The sequence below is a fragment of the Nycticebus coucang genome, chromosome 14, assembly GCF_027406575.1.
Source record: "Nycticebus coucang isolate mNycCou1 chromosome 14, mNycCou1.pri, whole genome shotgun sequence".
Lineage (NCBI taxonomy): Eukaryota > Metazoa > Chordata > Mammalia > Primates > Lorisidae > Nycticebus > Nycticebus coucang.
In genome coordinates, this window is record NC_069793.1 from 66,906,013 (window position 1) to 66,927,311 (window position 21,299).

The following is a 21,299-nucleotide window of genomic DNA, read 5'->3' on the forward strand; positions in this document are numbered from 1 at the left end:
AGGAAAGGATATGCAGCCTAAGAAAAAGTACTTTTTGTGTAGATAGTCTAATTGTCTTTTTAAAGGAGTGGATGACCCATAATAAGACCATATTGACTTTCAGTGATAAGAATATTATGACTTTGAAACTGTTGTTTCTAATGAACTATTAGGACCTGTGTTTGTTGGATGAAAAAAGGTTCAGAAAATCTTGATTATTAAAGACATTTTGATTCTGTAGAATTTCTAGAGAATTTGAAGTACTACGGTAGAAGAGGTAACAGGTTAGGGACCTTTTGGTGAGTGCAGCTCCTTAACTCCTTCCGGGAAATACACACTTGGGTGGTGGTATTTCATATTACACTGGTTAGAGTAAAACATTGTCTTACTGCAAGAATTCTAGAGAAAGGGTTTACCAAGCCTTATAGAACTCTACACTTCCTACCTTGAAACAGCAACATCTATATTTACCTGGAATGGTTACAGATGGCTTTTAGAAAGCTGTGTCTACTGAATCTAATAATCTAATTCTGGATATACTTTTCTACTGTGCCACCAGTGTTATCTTGCTACTGTAGCTGAGAAACAGATAATAATGATGAGGCAAAATACACAGACCATCAAAATACTACTATGTGACAATATCCGTCTGTGAACATGTATAGTTAGTTCAAGTCCTACAGGGCAAGAGGCACTATAAACCTGACCTGGCCTACACATTTTATGGGTGTACCATAATTTACTTTACCGGTTTTCTCTGGCAACTGTACATGTCAGTAGTCTAACATTCTTTCTGGAAGTTCTGACAGGCAACAAGTTTTTTTTTTTGTTTGTTTGTTTTTCTGAGAGTCTTTTTTTCTTTCTTTCTTTTTTTTTTTTTTTTTTTTTGTGTAGAGACAGAGTCTCACTGTACCACCCTTGGGTAGAGTGCCGTGGCGTCACACGGCTCACAGCAACCTCTAACTCTTGGGCTTACGCGATTCTCTTGCCTCAGCCTCCCGAGCAGCCGGGACTACAGGCGCCCGCCACAACGCCCGGCTATTTTTTTGTTGCAGTTTGACTGGGGCTGGGTTTGAACCCGCCACCCTCGGCATATGGGGCCGGCGCCCTACTCACTGAGCCACAGGCGCCGCCCTCTTTCTTTCTTTTTAAGATAGAGTCTCACTTTGTCACCCTTGGTAGAGTGCTATGGAGTCACAGATCACAGCAACCTCCAACTCCTGGGCTTAGGTGATTCTCTTGCCTCAGCCTCCCGAGTAGTTAGGAGCACAGGCGCCTACCACAGCGCCTGGCTATTTTTTGTTGCAGTTTGGCCAGGGCCGGGTTTGAACCTGCCACCCTCAGTATATGGGGCCAGCGCCCTACTCACTGAGCCACAGGCACCGTCCCTGAGACAGTCTTACTTTGTCACCCTCAGTAGAGTGCCATAGCACCAAAGCTCACAACAACCTTAAACTCTTGGGCTGAAAGCAGTTCTCTTGCCTCAGCCTCCCTGGTAGCTGGGACTGCAGGCACCCACCACAACTCCCGGCTATATTTTAGAGACAGGGTCTTGCTCTTGCTCAGACTGGTCTGAAACTCCTGAGCTCAAGCAGTCCACCTGCCTCAGCCTCCCAGAGTGCTAGGATTACAGGTGTCAGCCACTGTGACCAGCCTCAACAAGTTTACTTTCAGACTTGGCTTTTAGGTCCTAGGCTTGAAGGCTAGTACTGGTTTTCTTCACATTTCCTTATATACTCTTCTGCTGATTCTTTTCCTTGTCCCACTCCAATGGAGTGTATTGATATTAGACTTTCCTCTAAAATATTAATGTTCTCATGCTTATCTGTTGTATCTTATTGGTGATGTGTCTTCTATGGACCAGCTTACTTCAACATAAAAGGGTAATGGCATTTCAGTGATACCAAATTACATTGCCTCCCCCTGCAGTAAAACGACTGCTAAGCTTTGGGGGAGGGATAGTTTTATGGGCTAGGCAGATGAGAGAGGATATACTTAGAAGGTGAGAATTTCTTGTAGTCCTAATGTTTTCTTTAAGAAACATTACATCGGTGTAGCTTTATTGACGAACTTCATCTTTTCCTCTTTGTATAGAAAAGTATTCATATTTCATGTCCAAAGGAAAGTGCATCATCCAAGTTTTTGGCACCATATACTACTTTTTCCAGAGTTCATACAAAGAGTGTAAGTATTTTGATCAAATGAAGAGAAAATATAATGGCATTTTCATTTTTCATTAAAAATTGTCTCATGCTATAAACATTCATAATTAATGTATCTTTCATTTACTTTACATGGTAAAATGATAATACTGATGAAATTATATGTGTTTGGTAAAACTGATCCTTAAGTCTACATAGAATATTTGTACAAATCTAGTCACTAGTAATCTTAGAAATTATATGAAATTCCCTATACATGTTTTTTTCCCCCATATATAAAAACAGAGCTACTTACCAGCTTTTGGATAATGATGCAATAGCTGATGGCTTGCATAATATGCCACTACTAATATTTTATTCCTTTCCCTATAGGACAGGACCATTATCTCAAAATTCCAAATATACTATATTGAGGAATAATGTTCAGAGATTTTTGTATAATGCCTTCTACTACCATAGGACTCTTTGAAGCAGAAGTAAGAAATTGGTAAACTGATTATTTTAAAGCCATCCACTTACTGTGTGGTATATATATATATATATATATATATATTTTTTTTTTTTTTTTTTTTTTTGCAGTTTTTGGCCAGGGCTGGGTTTCAACCCGCCACCTCCAGTATATGGAGCCGGCGCCCTGTTCCTTTGAGCCATAGGCGCTGCACAGTGTGTGGTATATTTTTTAAAAGAGCTATTTTGTTTACCCTAATTACAAAACATATTTAGTGATGAAAATGTAGGAAATATAAAAGAAAGTGAAAAACACTCTTATTTCTATACCTCAAAGATAATTGTTGTGAACTTTTGTTGTGTACCCCTTTTTATTTTTATTTTTTTTATTTTTTTTTTTGTAGAGACAGAGTCTCACTGTACCGCCCTTGGTAGAGTGCCGTGGCGTCACACGGCTCACAGCAACCTCTAACTCTCGGGCTTACGCGATTCTCTTGCCTCAGCCTCCCGAGTAGCTGGGACTACAGGCGTGTACCCCTTTTTAGTAATAATCATATAAGTTAAAGCTAATGTTTATTGATTGGTTATTATATGCCAGCAAGCACCATGGTAACTTTACATATTATTCTACTTAATCCTCTCAGTGTTTTCCTTAAATATTTTACCAAAATAAGTTTCTACCTGGGTGGATTGTCCGGAGCTCAGGGGTTCAAGAACAGCCTGAGCAAAAGTGAGACCCCCCCCAAAAAAAATAGCCAGGCATTGTAGTGAGAGCCTGTTGTCCCAGCTACTTGGGAGGCTGAGGCAAGAGAATCACTTCAGCCCAACAGTTTGAGGTTGCTGTGACACCACAGCACTCTACCAAGGGTGATAAAGTGAGACTCTGTCTCAAAAAAATTAAATTATATTAAACAAAATAAAGCCGGGCACGGTGGCTCATGCCTGTAATTCTAGCACTTCTGGGAGGCCAAAGTAGGTGGATCTCTTGAGCTCATAAGTTCAAGACCAGTTTGAGCAAGAGCGAGAACCTGTCACTACTAAAAAAATAGAGAAACTGAGGCAAGAGGATCACTTGAGCCTGAGTTGGAGGTTGCTGTGATCTATGACATGATGGCACTCTACCCAGGGCAACAGCTTGAGACTTTGTCCAAAGGGAAAAAAAAAAAGTTTATACAGTACATGCTGTTTTATAATTTGCTCTTATTACTTAGTAATACTATGTACATTATTTTCTATAAGCTTTCTATGTATTCTTTTAAGAGCTGCAGAGTATTCTATTGTATAACTTTATTTTTTTTTTTTATTGAGAAAGAGTCTCACTTTGTCATCGTTGGTAGAGTGCTGTGGTGTCAACCTCAAACTCTTGGGCTTAAGCGATTCTCTTGCCTCAGCCTCCCAAGTGGCTGGGACTACAGGCGTCCACCACAATGCCTGGCTATTTTTTTTGCTTAGCAGGCCCGGGATGGGTTGGAACCCACCAGCCCCAGAGCATGTGGCCAGCGCCCTAACCACTGAGCTATGGGCACTACCCCATTGTATAACTTTAATATATTTTTACTTTTTTATGTTGTTGGACATTTTGGGGTTTACAGTTTTCATGATTTTGTATTTTTTTAAACATATTTGTCGCTAAACTTTGCTCACTAAGATAGGAAGAAATTAGAACACATTTGGAAAAGGAAAATTGCTGAGTCATAAGGTATGCAAATGATTAAGTTTTGGGTGTGTTCTAACTGACCTCCACTAAACTGATTTATGGAATCAGTTGTTGCTCTGCATTTCTTCTGTAAAATATACCAGCTGATGCCTTGTTTGTGGTTCATAAGCTCTTCACTATTTTGTCTGCATACTTCTTCCATTGTCAGTTATACTGAATGCTTCCAAAGAGTCAGTTGCAATGCCAGTTATATTATTTTTTAAATAATATAAATTAATTAAATATTATATCAAACGAAACATAAAGGCAGATAGCAATTATTTCTTTGAAACTAAGTTGATTGCTTTGTAAAGACATGATAAAGATGAATTTTTTTTCATTGCTATTAATATATGTGGGCAAGATAAATAAAAAAATGTTGAGGCTTGGCACCAGCCGCATATACCTGAGCTGGCTGATTTGAATCCAGCCTGGGACCACCAAACGACAACAGCTACAACCAGAAAATAGCCAGGCGTTGTGTTGAGCGCCTGTAGTCCCAGCTACTTGTGAGGTGGAGGCAGGAGAATCGCTTGAGCCCAGGAGTTGGAGATAGCTGTGAGCTGTGATGCCACGGTGCTGTACCCAGGGCGACAGCTTGAGGTTCTGTCTCAAAAAAAAAAAAATGTTGGGGGAAGTTTTCTTTTAAAGCCCTAGGTGTTAGGAGTATAGTTAGATTAAACACTAAAATAAATAAAGCCCTAGGTGAATTTTTGCTCTTAGTTTGCTTTGTAAGTATTGTTGCAGGAAGATGAGGCCCAATGGAGAGGATGAACACCCAAACACCATGTTTCAAAGAGGAAGGGCTTTTTTTCAGTCAGAGGAATTCAAAATAGCCATGCTCCCCTACTGGCTAAATTTTCTTTTTATCCCCAGTCAAAAAAGTTCTTGGTGGCACCTATAGATCAAGCAGCTAAGGTGCCAGCCACATACACCAGAGCTGGCAGGTTCAAATCCAGCCTGAGCCTGCCAAATAACAGTGACAACTACAATCAAAAAATAGCTGGGCGTTGTGGCGGGCGCCTGTAGTCCCAGCTACTTGGGAGGCTGAGGCAAGAGAATCGCTTAAGCCCAGGAGTTGGAGGTCGCTGTGAGATGTGACTCCATGGCACTCTTCCCAGGGTGATAGCTTGAGGCTCTGTCTCAAAAAAAAAAAAAAGTTCCTACCCAGGGCAACAGCTTGAGACTTTGTCCAAAGGAAAAAAAAAAAAAGTTTATACAGTACATGCTGTTTTATAATTTGCTCTTATTACTTAGTAATACTATGTACATTATTTTCTATAAGCTTTCTATGTATTCTTTTAAGAGCTGCAGAGTATTCTATTGTATAACTTTATTTTTTTTTTGTTGAGGTACCTTTCTCACTGGTCAGTTTGAATTAAGCTGGAGAAGTGGGCTCTGGCTTTTATAGAACCGTGAGCTTTTACAGAAGTGGAAGCAAGCATTAGTTTCTAGGTCCCAGGAAATTTCCACAAATTTATAAGAGCTGAGTCACTGAGGAGAGGACCTCACAGTTGTATCCTTGGGTCCTCCTTGAGAAGGCTCCTATTCTCTTAGACCTTCCTTTTTCTGGGTATCCTCTCTCAGTATGAGTAAAGATTTGCCTTGCTTTAAATAAACTGTGAGTTATAAATTGTGCCTTCTGGCTTATGGTTTATTACAAGAAAGTCAAGGTCCCTGTAATAAACAGGCCAGTGATAGTGGCTCATGTCTTGTAATCACAGCACTTTGGGAACCTAAGATGGGAGGATTGCTTGAGGCCAGAGGTTTGAGACTACCCTGGCAACATAGCCAGACCCCATCTCTACAAAAAAAATAGAAAAATTAGCTGAGCATGGTAATGTATACCTATAGTCCTAGCTGTGTGGGAGGCTGAGGCAAGGAAGATCCCTTGAGCCCAAGAGTGTATAGCTGCAATGAAGTATGATAATGCCATGGCACTCCCAGCCTAGGTGACAGAGTAAGACCCTCTCTAAAAAAAAAAAAGAAAAAAAAAAATCAGTGGACTAATCAATAGACAGTGTATATCTACATATTTGAGTTAAAATAAAATGTAGGTCTTTATGTAGTATTTTTTTTTCTTTTTAGAGACACAGTCTCACTTTATTGCTCTTGACGTGGTGTCACAGCTCACAGAACCTCCAACTCCTGGGCTTAGATGATTCCTTTGCCTCAGCCTCCCGAGTAGCTGGGACTACAGGTGCCCACCACAACGCCAGCTATTTTCTTGTTGCAGTTCGGCCAGGGCTGGGTTTGAACCCACCACCCTCAGTATATAGGGCCGGCGTCCTACCAGCTGAGCCACAGGCGCTGTCCCTATGTAGTATTTTTTATTATTTCCTATTTTAACTGAACATTTTTCTTTCTTTATTTATTTTTTGAGACAGAGTCTCACTTGGTCACACTTGGTAGAGTGCCATGGGGTCTTCGCTCACAGCAACCTCAAACTTCAGCTCAAGCGATCCTCTTGCCTCAGCCTCCCAAATAGCTGGGACTGCAGGCACCTGCTACAACACCTGGCTATTTATTTTGTTTATTTACTTTTTTGCAGTTTTTGGCTGGGGCTGGTTTGAACCTGGCATATGGGGTCGGTGCCCTACTCCTTTGAGCCACAGGCGCCACCCTGGCTATTTTTTTTAGAGAGGGAGTCTTGCTCTTGTTCAGGCTAGTCTCAAACTCATGAGCTCAAGCAATCCATCCTCTTTGGCCTCCCACAGTGCTGGTATTGCAGGTGTGAGCCACTGCACCCAGCTGGTCCTTTGTCCTTGACTTAAATTGTCATCTTTATATTTAGGATTATTCCATTGATCTGTCTATTCCTTTACTGTGACTAAGAAATAGTTCTTTAGCTTTGGACTCTGACCAAGGTTTGTATCCTGGCTCTGCTATATCACCTTAAGACATTACTTAATTATCCCTTAAGCCTCAGAGTCCTCATCTGAGAGATAGGAATGATACCTAACTTCCAGATTTTTAGGGGATTATATGAAGTAGTATCTATTACATGTCTGATATATAAGAGATATTCAATAAATGTTAGTTTCCTTTCCTATAATAAAAGTTTTTATTAAGGATATAACTGGTATGACCTATAATCTATTCTTTAATTTCTAACATTTTTAAAGAAATAGATAGTCCAAACTTAATTTATTTTTACGGCCAGGAACTGGGGCCCTGATGATGGGAGACAAAGGTAAACAGCATAATGTCCCTGTCCCCTTTAGGGACAATATATTTACTGAAAAGATACAGCATACCAAATTTTCTCAATCTTAGCAGCATTGACATCTTAGACTGGATTATTTTTTGTAAGGGGCTGTTCTATGCATTGTACCATGTTTAACAGCATCCCTGACCTGTACCTACAAGATACCAGTGGGACCCCCTTTCCCCTATCAGTTGTGACAGCCAAAAATGTTTCCAGATATTGCCAAGTATCCCCTGGGGAGCACCCCTAGTTTACAACCTCTACAATGTACGAGCATAGTACTGATGGCTACTGAGGGAGGCAGTGATTAACCTCTTCAGGAAGTTGGGAAAGCCAATCACCTTTTAAGAAGTAGGTTATGTTTTAAATCATTAGCTGTGCCCCTTTTCCATTTCTTATTCTCTCTTTCTCTTATTTGAGAGATGATTCATCCATTTATTAATCATCTACTATATGGTGAGTACTCTTTTGGGCACTGAATAAAATGAATAAAATTGCCCTTGTAGAGTTTACAGTAAGGGTGTGGGACTAGACAGGATTTGCTAGTGACTTGGATATAAGATGTGAGAGAAGATGAGGAGCTGGGATAATTCAAAAAATTTTGGCCTGAGAAACGAGTAAATTGTGGTGCCATTTATTAATTGGAGGAGGAGCAGTTGTATTCATATGGGGTAGGGGGAATTAAGAGTTCTGTTTGGACATACTAAGTTTGAGATGTTCACTGTAGCCAAAGGTGAATGCTTAGCAAGCTGTTGAAAAGATGCCACCTGCTTACATCCTTCGTATTAACCTGGATGGAAGTGGAAGACATTATTCTTAGTAAAGCATCACAAGAATGGAGAAGCATGAATCCTATGTACTCAATTTTGATATGAGGACAATTAATGACAATTAAGGTTATGTAGGGGGGGAAGCAGAAAGAGGGACGGAGGGAGGGGGGTGGGGCCTTGGTATGTGTCACACTTTATGGGGGCAAGACATGATTGCAAGAGGGACTTTACCTAACAATTGCAATCAGTGTAACCTGGCTTATTGTACCCTCAATGAATCCCCAACAATAAAAAAAATAATAATAAAAAAATAAAAAGAAAGAAAAGAAAAGATGCCACCTGTATCAAGAAAGGGGTATGTTGTTTACCCTTGAAGTATATTGTTTACAACAAAATGATCCACATTTAAGTTGACAGTCCTGTTATTCTTAGGAACCAAAATAAAGAAGAAAATCTTAAAAATGTAAGAGTTAGAGCCGCGCCTGTGGCTCAGTTGGTAGGGCACCTGCCCTGTATACTAAGGTTCAAACCCGGCCTGGCCAAACTGCAACAAGGAATGGCCAGGCATTATGGCGGGCGCCTGTAGTCCCAGCTACTCGGGAGGCTGAGGCAAGAGAATCACCTGAGCCCAGGAGATGGAGGTTGCTGTGAGCTGTGACACCACAGAGCTCTACCAAGGGCGATAAAGTGAGACTCTGTCTCAAAAAAAAAAAAAAAAAGAAAAGAAAATATTAGAGTTGACTCATACATCCCTATATTTCTTGCCAAATCTATTCGTTACACCTTAGAACAATATAAGATGGAAGGTTAGATAATTAAAGTTGAAGTCCGTACTTTTTTCTTAATAATTTAGATCATGTACGAATCATCATTGCTGGGGATGTGTCTGGAATTACATATCTCATTCCCACATTTCGGGACATTTACAGCTGGGTGGTTTTCTTTTTTTTTTTTTTTTTGAGACAGAGTCTCACTATGTTGCCCTGGGTAGAGTGCCATGGTGCACAGCTCACAGCAACCTCAAACTCTACAATTCTCTTGCCTCAGCCTCCCAAGTAGCTGGGACTGCAGGCACCTGCCCCAACACCAGCTATTTTTTGTTGCAGTTTTCATTGTTTTTGAGCTGGCCTGGGCAGGGTTCAAACCCGCCAGCCTTGGTGTATGTGGCTGGCACCGTAACCACTGTGCTACGTGGTTACTAGCCACAGCTGGGTGTCTTTTAATAAAAGGATCTAATGAAAAGCAACAAAAAGGATGTATATGCAGGTTTCAACTTGATGATCTGCTTATGGCTTATGCTCGAAGTAATTGCTGGTATTGAAACTATAAAAGTGAATCTGTAAATTCACTATTATTTATTCTAAAAGCCCTATGTATGTGTACATATACGTACATATGTGGAAATATCTTTGCTCTTCCTTGAATCCTTCTGGTGCATTTTGGAAGATTATCTTTTGTGTAAGTGGGTTCTGAGAATTAGGAGAAGTATCTTAATTTTAAAATAAAATAGAAAAAGGCACCTGTGGCTCAGTGAATAGGGTGCTGGCCCCATATGCCAAGGGTGGCGGGTTCGAACCCAGCCCCGGCCAAAGTGCAACAACAAAAAAATAGCCAGGTGTTGTGGCAGGCGCCTGTGGTCCCGGCTGCTTGGGAGGCTGAGGCAAGAGAATCACGTAAGCCCAGGAGTTGGAGGTTGCTGTGAGCCATGTGACGTCATGGCACTCTACCCGAGGGTGGTACAGTGAGACTCTGTCTCTACAAAAAAATAAAAAATAAAATAAAATAGAAAAGGATGGAAACTACGGAAATGATATGAGCATAGAGAAAACTTTTTGGCTAAAGTTTACAGATGATTACAGCAATATAAAGATATTGGCTCCAGCCTTGTTGGGAGATTGGTTATGATAACTCAACATTCTTTTTTTTTTTGAGACAGAATCTCACTTTGTCACTCTCAGTTCAGTGCCATGGCATCATAGCTCACAGCAACCTCAAACTCTTCGGCTCAAGCACTTCTCTCGCTTCAGCTTCCCAAGTAGTTGGGACTGCGGGTGCCCACCACAATGCCCAGCTATTTTTAGAGATGGGGGTCTCACTCTTGCTCAGGCTTGTCTCCAACCCATGAGCTCAGGCAGTCCACCCACCTTGGCCTCCCAGATTGCTAGGATTACAGATGTGAGCACCTTACCCGGAGATAGTCCATAGTCTTGAAGAAGTCTTGGAAGAGTATAAAACAATGGAGGTTTATAACGTATTTCAATAAAAGCATTTCATTCTTTCTTTTTTTTTTTTTTTGTTTCGAGACAGCCTCAAGCTGTCGCCCTGGGTAGAATGCCGTGGCATCATAGCTCACAGCAACCTCCAACTCCTGGGCTCAAGCAATTCTCCTGCCTCGGCCTCCCAAGTAGCTGGGACTACAGGCGCCCGCCACAACACCCAGCTATTTTTTGATTGCAGCCATCATTGTTGTTTGGTGGGCCTGGGCTGGATTCTAATCCACCAGCTCTGGTGTATATGTTTGGTGCCTTAGCTGCTTGAGCCACAGGCGCCAAGGCAGCATTTCATTATTTCTAACATTTTAAATGTTTTTTCTTTTGCACAGATAACATGCCTGGATATTTCCAGTGGAGGAGGCCTTGGTGTATCTTCTAGTACTGATGGGAGCATGAAGATCTGGCAGGCTTCCAATGGAGAACTCAGAGTAAAAGATTTAGATACACTTTTAGGGTCTTACATATGAAGGCTAGTCTGAAAGACTTTGGCCTGGGTCATGGAAAAATGGCCCATTTTAAAAATGTAGGGCCACTGTATTTCAGTTGATTCTGTTCTCACATTTGTTAATCAGAAAACCTTTCTCAAACTTAATGATTTGCCAGAATAGAGTGTGGCTGAAGCAGCTGAGGAACCAGGCCAGGGAATGTCTAAGTGGGTGTGCCCTTGATTTAAACTCCCTTCAGTGGCAGGTTTCCAAAATAAGATAGCTAGGCTGTTAGACTAAATATATAGCTGAGCCTATAACCTATACAGGAATCTTAAAAGATTCCTCAGCCCTTCTCATATTTAGAACTAAAATGAGGAGGGAGGGGGGTGGGGCCTTGGTGTGTGTCACACTTTATGGGGGCAAGACATGATTGCAAGAGGGACTTTACCTAACAATTGCAATCAGTGGAAACTGGCTTATTGTACCCTCGATGAATCCCCAACAATAAAAAAAATTTAAAAAAAGAACTAAAATGAGGGAGGGCTGTGAGAGCCTTGGAATTCAATTCTACATCTGTAGCTAAATCCCAGGAAAGGGCGTCAACAGCTCTGAGAACACTACCTGGTTGACAGATAAGCTAGACATATTTTTTAACATCTTAGCTGTTCTTAAAACCTAGCATGTGGGTATAGCTCGTGAGTATTTCATATATAGGACCAAAGATACAAGAGGAGGTGAGAGAACATCAAGGGATGGACAAAAGAACTAGCATGGAATTTTCTTTTGTTTTTCCAGAGAGTATTGGAAGGACATGTGTTTGATGTGAATTGTTGCAGGTTTTTCCCATCAGGCCTTGTGGTTCTGAGTGGGGGAATGGATGCCCAACTGAAGATCTGGTCAGCTGAAGATGCTAGCTGTGTGGTAACCCTCAAAGGTCACAAAGGAGGTATGAAGGGTAATTTATCTAAAAGATTTTTCTAACGATCCCCAGAGATGAAGCACTAAAAAGGTAGAAATAAAGCTGAGGCAGGAGGATTGCTTAAGGCCAGGAATTCAAGACTAGCCCGAGCAAGAGCGAGACCACATCTCTACAAAAAAAGAAAAATTAGCTGGGCATGGTGGTGTGTCCCAACTACTCTGGAGGCTGAGGCAGGAGAATCACTTAAGCCCAGGAGTTTGAGGTTGCAGTGACCTATGATGATGCCACTGCACTCTAGCCCAGGTGACAGAATGCAACTCTGTCTCACCAGAAAGGTGGGAACAAAAGCTAGTTATTAACAAACACAAATGGTTCATCCAACCAGCTATTTAGGTGAGTTACCCTTTCCCCGAGGAACACCAGAAGAACTGACAAGTTTAACCCTCCTGAACAATTGGAGGGTCTAATAGCCAAAGGAGTCAAGAGGAACACTGAGGGGGCTTTACTTCACATCTGGCCATCCTTCTGAATATGTGGGCCACAGGGAAACTTTTTAGTGCAGCAAGACATATCTCTGCATGTTGAACTTACTATTATTAACAAGATGCATATTCAACATCAATGCATACTCAATTTATAAATAGCTTTGGGTCACTGCAATTACTGAATGTGACCGCCACATGAATTCTCAATAACTCCAAAAATTGTTCATTTCTCCCTAAGAATATATATGGTGGCCCTGAATAGCAGAATGTTAAAAAGCTTTTATTTAAGCTTTTATTCATATAGGTGGTCCATTCTTTTGAGCTATAAGAAAGTCCTGGGGTGTGATAGGGTTTTCTGTGGAGTGTAAAAGCTCTGACTTTGGAAAAAAAAAAAAAAGTAGAAGGGAGTTTTTATTAGATTGAACAGAAATGATACATTGTAGAAGTGACATGAGGTCAGATCCAGATTGATGTTTGTCGGGTCTTGAAAGCTCCTTCCAGTTCTATAAAGTTGTCCCAAGTTTGGGGTTGCTGATTCTTCTACAACAGAGAGTAAAAACCAGGATTCATCTCTGATAATTTAGCAGCATATCTAGACATCGATTTAGATTGATGGGTAGATAGATACATAGTCACTGTCTCCATCCAGGTGACTTTCAGATTGCTTTGTGCGACTTCTTTTTTATAATGTCTTGAGTTACGAGATTATGAAGCATTTTATTAGCCAAAAGCGTAAACATACACAAAAGCAGAATTATTACCTACATTTATCTTTAATGGTTTCACATTAAACAAGGTAATTAAACAAGAGAAGCAAAAGATAGTATTGAAAGCAAGCATCATCCCTTATTGCCTAGGATAAGGCTCTAGCAAGCAAAATACAAAACCTATACAGCCTGGAGTCAACACGGCCTGATGGTTATTTCAGAGAAGTGTTAGAAAACTAATAAAATATCTCTGTGTAGAGATCTGTTGTGAGGGATAACCTTTCGTTAGCTCAATTAAATCTCTGGCTTGCTTCTGCTTATAGTATGTGAAAACATAATAGAAAGGGAGGCAGTGTAGTAGAGCAGTTAAGCATGGGTTATTGGTTTTGTTTGTTTTGGAGACAGAGTCTCACTCTGTTGCCGTGGCATCATAGCTCACAGCAACCTCAAACTTTTGGGTCCGGATGATCCTCTTGCCTCAGCCTCCCTAGTAGCTAGGACTATGGGCATGGACTACTTTGCTCGGCTAGTTTTTTCTAGTTCTTTTTTAGTAGAGAAGGAGTCCCGCCCTTGCTTAGTCTGGGCTCAAGCACTACACTTGCCTTGGCCTCCCAGAGTGCTAGGATTGCAGGCGTGAGCCACCATGCCCAGCCTAAGCATGGCGTTTGGAGACAGGCAAATTTTGGTTTAAATCTTAACTATGCTGTTTAACAAAGTGTGCCCTTGGAAGATCACTTAACTTTTCCAAGCCTCAGTTTCCTCATGTGTAAAAGGGGGAGGGTATATTGAATGAGATGGTGCATATGAAGCATTTAGCATAAATCCTGGTATACAGTAAGTGTGCAATAAATGTTATCATGTTTATATAATATACAAAACTAAGCTTTAATCCCTGTTGAGAAGTGTGAGCCTTGTAGTGTTTTAACATACTTATCAAATGTAAAAAGCAAAAATTGTTATTTCCAATGTAATAGACATTTTCCAGTAAAAACAAATGTGATCACTGTTGATATACAATTGGTCCTCCAATACTATATATATATTTAAAACATATGTGTTGGCTCAGTGCCTGTAGCTCAGTGGCTAGGGCGCCAGCCACATAAACCAGAGCTACCGGGTTCGAATCCAGCCCGGGCCTGCCAAACAACAATGACAACTACAACCAAAAAATACCCAGGTGTTGTGGCGGTTGCCTGTAACCTCCCAGCTACTTGTGAGGCTGAGGCAAGAGAATCACTTGAGCCCAAGAGTATGAGGTTGCTGTGAGCTGTGATGTCACGGCACTCTACCCAGGGTGACATAGTGAGACTCTGTCTCAAAAAAAAAAACAATAATCCTTTAAGTATATATATTGCACATGTATTTTATTGTTTGGGTTTTTTTTGTTTTTTTTGAGACAGAGTCTCACTTTGTTGACCTGGGTAAAGTGCTGTGGTATCACAGCTCACAGCACCTCCAACTCTTGGGCTTAAGAGATTCTCTTGCTTCAGCCTCCCAAGTGTCTGGAACTACAGGCGCCTGTCACAACGCTGGTTATTTTTTGGTTGTAGTTGTTAGTGTTGTTTGGCAGGCCCAGGCTGGATTCGAACCTGCCAGTTCCAGTGTATGTAGCTGGCGCCGAGCCAGTTATTGTGTTCTTAGTTAACAAGCAGAGGTAAAATTTCTGTGCATATTCTGAATTTTTTTTTTAATTGAGACAGAGTCTCACTTTGTCACCGTTGGTAGATTGCCATGGCATCATAGCTCACAGCAACCTCAAACTTTTGGGCTCAAGTGATTCTCTTGCCTCAGCTCTCCCTAGTAGGTGGGACTACAGGTGCCCACCACAATGCTTGGCTATTTTTTTTTTTTTTTTTTTTTTTTTGGTTTAGCAGGCCTGGGCTAGGTTCGAACCCACCAGCCCTGGAGCATGTGAGCCCATTAAGCTACGGGCACCCAGCCAGTATTTTGAATTTTTTGAATGGAAAGGTAAACTAAAAGTGGTTTTGTGTTTGCAATATGAGTTTAATAAGTAGTTCCAAAATGCACTTTAATCTATTTAAAATTAAATTGCTCCACTCTGGGAGGCCAAAGCAGGTGGATTGCTGGATTTGACACCAGCCTGAGCAAGAGCAAGACCCCGTCTCTAAAAATAGCCAGATGTTGTAACAGGCACCTGTAATCCCATCTACTCGGGAGGCTGAGGCAAGAGGATCACTTGAGCCCAGAAGTCTGAGGTTGCTGTGAGCTATGATACCATTATACTCTACTAAGGGCAACAAAGTAAGACTATCTCAAAAACAAAAAAATTGCTCAGGGCATTTAATTAAGATTGTTAATATAATTATAATCCTAATTTTTTATAAGTACTACATCTCCCACTTCTGTTGATTCAGTGTTTTTGCTTATCAAAGTAGTAGAAATGCTTACATTTGTAGAATAATTTTAAGAAACCAGTTTGCAGTTTCAGCACTTGGGCCATTATATTTAGACTCTTAGGTAGTTTCTTAGAAATAGGTTGTGCTGGCTCGGTGCCTGTGGCTTAAGCTGCTAAGGCACCAGCCATAATACACCTAAGTTGGCAGGTTCGAATCCAGCCCGGGTCCGCCAAACAACGATGGCTGCAACCAAAAAATAGCCTGGCGTTGTGGCGGGCACCTATAGTCCCAGCTACTCGGGAGGCGGAGGCAGGAGAATTGCTTGAGCCCAGGAGTTGGAGGTTGCTGTGAGCTGTGATGCCACAGCACTCTACCTAGGGCAACAGCTTGAGGCTCTGTCTCAAAAAAGAAAGACATAGGTTGTGCTGCCTCCAAGTAATAGGAGGTGTTTCAAGTCTCATTTTTTCAGAGATTTGAGTCATAGCCATTAATTTTCCTATGTGCACTTGTATGTATATTGCTCCCTAGCAACATTAAAATAACTTAACATGATAGTGAAACTAGATAATTTTAATAAACTTACCAGAAATATACACCTGGAGAGGCCTGGCATGGTGGCTCGCACCTATAATCCCAGAACAACTCTGGGAGGCCTAGACAGGCAGATCGCCTGAGTTCACAAGTTCGAGACCAGCCAGAGCTAGAACAAGACCCCATCTCTAAAAATAGCTAGGCATTTCAGCTATTCCTAGCTACTCAGGAGGCTGAGGCAAGAGAACTGCTTGAGCCAAGAGTTTGAGGTTGCTGTGAGCTATGACACCATGGCACTCTACCAGGGGCAACAAAGTGAGACTGTTTCAAAAATATATATACACCTAGAAATACGAAATTAGTTCTATTTCTTACAAATATCTCAGTTATAGTTTCATCTCATGTTATTTTTATTTCCCAGACTTAGGCTGGGATGCTTATATGTAATTCAGTTAAATATTTTTTTTTTCTTTTTTTGAGACAGAGTCTCACTATGTCACCCTCAGTAGAGTGCTGTGATGTCACAGCTCACAGCAACCTCAAACTCTTAGGCTTAAGTGACTCTCTTGCCTCAGCCTCCCAAGTAGCTGGGACTACATACAAGTACCCGCCACAATGCCCGGCTTTTTTTTGTTGTTACAGTTGTCATTATTGTTTAGCTGGCTCAGACCAGGTTTGAACCCACCAGCCTCCATGCACGTGGCTGGCACCATACCCACTGTGCTACGGGTGCCGTGCCAGCTTAATCTTTTCTTGAAGGTAAATGCTTTTGTGTGTTTGTTTATACTCTGAAAACTTATATCTATTTGGTTTGATATCTAAGGCCTTTTGCAGTTTCTGGTAGGTTTTAGTCATGGCTGCTTTTCTTACAAAGGCATTCTTGAGATTACTACTTTCGTAGTTTCTTTCTTTTTTTCCCCCTGAGATAGGGTCTCCCTCTGTCATCCCACCGGGAGTACACTGGCACAATCGTAGCTCACTGCAGCCTCAACCTCCTGGGCTCAAATGACCTCCTGAGTAGCTAGGACTACAGGCCACCACACACCCAGCTAATTTTTTTAATTTTTTGTATAGGTGGTGTTTTGCTGTGTTACCCAGGCTGGCTGGGAACTCCTGGCCTCAAGTGATCCTCCTTCCTTGGCCTCCCAAAGTGTTGAGATTACTGGTGTAAGCCACAGCACTAGTTCTATAACTTCTTTCTGAAGTAGTCCTTCATAGGTTCCTGCTCCTGTAGAGCTCTTCTTTCCTTTTATTCTTATCATCTACATGTGAAGAGACCTATGCTGATGCCATATATTGCAAGATTGTGCCTGTCCTTATTTATTTATTTTCTGGAATAGGGTCTTGTTCTGTTGCCCAGTCTGGAGTGCAGTGACATGATCACATTTATAGCTCACTGCAGACTCAGTGCCCATAGCTCAGTGAGTAGGGCGCCAGGGGTTCGAGCCCAGCCCAGACCTACTAAACAACAGTGACAGCTGCAACCAAAAAAAAAAAAAAAAAAAATAGGCATTATAGCGGGTGCCTGTCGTTCCAGCTACTCAGGAGGCTGAAGCAAGAGAATTGCATAAACCCGAGAGAGTCTCACTTTATTGCCTTCGGTAAAGTGCTGTAGCATCACAGCTCACAGCAACCTCCAACTCCTTAGGCGATTCTCTTGCCTCAGCCTCCCAAGTAGTAGCAAGGACTACTGGCGCCTGCCACAGTGCCTGGCTAGTTTTTGTTGCAGTTTGGCCGGGGCCAGGTTTGAACCCACCACCTCTGGTATATGGGGCCAGCGCCCTACTCACTGAGCCACAGGCACCGCCTGTTTTGTTTTGTTTGTAATCTTTTGGATTATTGACAGTTCCATGTCTTAGGTTTCTGCAGTGTACTATCCAAGATATATGGGAGACAATAAGAAAATCCAAGAACTCATTGCCATGTACTTTGGGTCCTGAGGTCCCTAATTTGTCCATTACCTTCTTTCCATCATCATTCAGAGTCTTTGTTTGCTTGCTGTGTCCTCATTTTTTAAGTTATAAGGGAAGGACATAGGACCAGGGGCTACTCCATCTTGGCCAGAGCTAAAAGTCACATCCTAGCTGGACGTGGCTCATGCCTATAGTCCTTGCACTCTGGGGGAGCCATTGTGAGTGGATTGCTTGAGCTCAAGAGTTTGAGACCACCCTGAGCAAAGCAAGGCCCTTTTCTCTTCTAAAAATAGAAAAACTAGCGTTACATTCTGCTTGGCACCTGTAGTTCCAGGTACTCTGGAAGCTGAGATAAGATTGCTTGAGGGCAGCGCCCCGGCCAAAACAGCAAAAAGAAAAAAAAAGAAGATTGCTTGAGCCCAAGACTTTGAGGTTTCTGTGAGGTATGATGCCACTGTACTCTACCCAGGGCAACTGAGTGAGACTCAGAAAAAAGCCTCCCTCCAGAATTTGGGGCTAACCCTTTTAATCACTTCTCAGTGGAACCAGCAGGATCTTTGAAGGCAGTGATTTTGTTTTTTTGTTTGTTTGTTTGTTTTGAGACAGAGTCTCACTATGGTGTCCTTGGTAGAGTGACATAGCGTCACAGATCACAGCAACCTCAAACTCTTGGGCTTAAGCGAGTCTCTTGCCTAAGCTTCCCGAGTAGCTGGGACTGCAGACGCCTGCCAAAACACCTGGCTATTTTTCATTGCAGTAGTCATTGTTGTTTTGCTGTCTTGGGCCCGGTTCAAACTCACCACCCTTGGTGTATGTGACTAGCACCGTATCCACTGTGCTATGGGCGCTGAACCTGAAGGCAGTGATTTTCAAACTGAATCTTCTAAGATATCTACTTAATTTTTATTTTTTTTAATTATTTTATTTTATTTTTGAGACAGAGACTCAAGCTATTGCCCTGGGTAGAGTTCTGTGACATCACAGCTCACAGCAACCTCCAACTCCTGAGCTCAAGTGATTCTCCTGCCTCCACCTCCCAAGTAGCTGGGACTATGGGAACCTGCCGCAAAGCCTGGCTATTTTTTTTTTCTTTTCTTTTTTTTTTTTTTTTATTAAATCATAGCTGGGTACATTGATATGATCATGGGGCATCATTCACTAGCTTCACAGACCGTTTGACACACTTTCATCACACTGGTTAACATAGCCTTCCTGGCATTCTCTCAGTTACTGTGCCAAGACACTTACATTCCACATTTACCAAGTTTCACATATACCCTTGTAAGATGCACCGCTGGTGTAATCCCACCAATCCCCTTCCCTCTACCCGGCTATTTTTTTGGTTGCAGCCATCATTGTTGTTTGGCAGGCCTGGGCTGGATTCGAACCCGCCAGCTCAGGTGTATGTGGCTTGTGCCTTAGCCACTTGAGCCACAGGCGCCGAGCCATTTTTATTTTTTAAAAAGGATTTTGAGGGTGGCACCTGTGGCTCAGGGAGTAGGGCGCTGGTCCCATATACCGAGGGTGGCAGGTTCAAACCCAACCCTGGTCAAAACTGCAAAATAAATAAAAATTAAAAAAAAAAAGGATTTTGAGGCTTGGCACACGTAGCACAGTGGTTATGGCGCCAGCTACGTACACTGAGGCTGACAGGTTCAAACCTGGCCCAGGCCTGCTAAACAACAATGACAACTGCAACAAAAAATATAGCCGGGTATTGTGGCGGGCACCTATAGTCCTAGTTACTTGGGAGGCTGAGGCAAGAGAATCTCTTAAGCTCAAGACTTTGAGGTTACTGTGAGTTGTGACACCACAGCACTATCCTGTCTCAAAGAAAAATATAAATAAATAAAAATAAAAAGGATTTTTGAAGCCAAAATAAAAACTTGAAAATCCCTACTCTAGAATACTCCACTAAAAATTAGATCCAGAGCTTGTTTTTCCATGTCTGTCTGTCATAGCACCTCCCTGAACCACTGGGAAGTAGGGACTTTTTATGTATTTCTGTGGAAAAATAAATAGCACTTGAGTGTGCCCCAGCATGTAGTAATATATAATAATAAATAGCACTTGAGTGTGCCCCAGCATGTAGTACGTTCGAACATCTTTGTGAAGGGTTAGGCTCATTTACAGTCCCACCTTCTCTGCCCTTGAACTTCCTTTATTACCTCCTCCATCTTAGGGACTTTTTTTCTCTCACCAGGTATTCTAGACACAGCCATTGTTGATCGGGGCAGGAATGTGGTGTCTGGTTCTCGAGATGGGACAGCACGCCTTTGGGATTGTGGGCGCTCAGCCTGCTTAGAAGTCATTGCAGACTGTGGTTCTTCCATCAATGGAGTGGCGGTGGGTGCTGCTGACAACTCCATAAACCTCGGCTCTCCTGAGCAGATGCCCAGTAAGTAGATGATATGTGTGAAGCTTGTTTTCTTAAGCCCCTTCAGTGTTTGCCTTAATTTCCCCTTTTCTTCTTCTTCCTTTCCTGCACTGTAGCTGGTATTTCTGCTTTTACTGTGCCATTAATATTTATTCTATACCTACTATATTTCTGTTGCTTTGGAATCTACAAAAGGAGTATATGTCATAGTCACTGTATTTCAGTAAGTACAATCTAATTTAGCAGATGAGATAAATGCCTATAAAATATTTAGAGAACAATAACATTTTGGCTAAAATTAAGTAGTGATTCTTTTTATTTTTTTAGACATGGGGTCTCACTATGTTGCCCAGTCTGGCCTCAAACTCCTGGGCTCAAGCCATCCTCCCACTCAGCCTTCCAAGTAACTGGGATTCATAGGAATGAGTCACTGTGCCTGGCAAATTATTTTATTTTATTTTATTAATTAATTAATTAATTAATTAATTAATTTTTTGAGACAGAGCCTCAAGCTGTCACCCTGGGTAGAGTGCCATGGCATCACAGCTCACAGCAACCTCCAACTCCCAAGTAGCTGGGACTACAGGCACCTACCACAACGCCCGGCTATTTTTTGGTTGCAGCTGTCGTTGTTTGGCGGGTCCAGGCTGGATTCAAACCCGCCAGCTCAGGTATATGTGGCTGGCACCTTAGACACTTGAGCCACAGCACCGAGCCCTGGCAAATTATTTTAAAGCAGTTTTATTCTTAATGCTTATGTAGTAGGTTTTCAGAGCAAAGGAATGTTTCAGGTTAGTATGGATGAGAAAAGTGTCACAAAAGAAGTTAGTTTAAACTTTTAAAGGATGAGTTCAAATTGAAAAGACAAGAATGGTAAGAGTAAGAGAATGGGAGCTAGGGCAGGGGGTAGACATAGGGACAGTTTGCATTACAGCTTGGATATGAAACTTAGTTTTATAAAAAGATGTGCTTGGCTGGGCTAAAAGGTTGAATTAAGAGTGGGACTAGTGGCAAATAGGCTGAAAAACTCTGTTGACATAGAATAAT

At 41.8% G+C, this 21,299-nt stretch overlaps 1 protein-coding gene across 4 annotated transcripts in view; it reads left to right on the forward strand.

Annotated features, from left to right (window-relative positions):
* Nucleotides 1–21,299, forward strand: part of PAAF1 (proteasomal ATPase associated factor 1) — a 51,987-nt gene that overhangs the window by 10,523 nt on the left and 20,165 nt on the right. For all 4 annotated transcript variants that reach the window (XM_053560622.1, XM_053560623.1, XM_053560625.1 and 1 more), the window contains 4 exons: nucleotides 2,074–2,163; nucleotides 10,865–10,963; nucleotides 11,759–11,909; nucleotides 20,079–20,273. In XM_053560622.1, coding sequence (XP_053416597.1) covers nucleotides 2,074–2,163; nucleotides 10,865–10,963; nucleotides 11,759–11,909; nucleotides 20,079–20,273 — 535 coding nt within the window. The remainder of the gene's footprint in view (nucleotides 1–2,073; nucleotides 2,164–10,864; nucleotides 10,964–11,758; nucleotides 11,910–20,078; nucleotides 20,274–21,299) is intronic.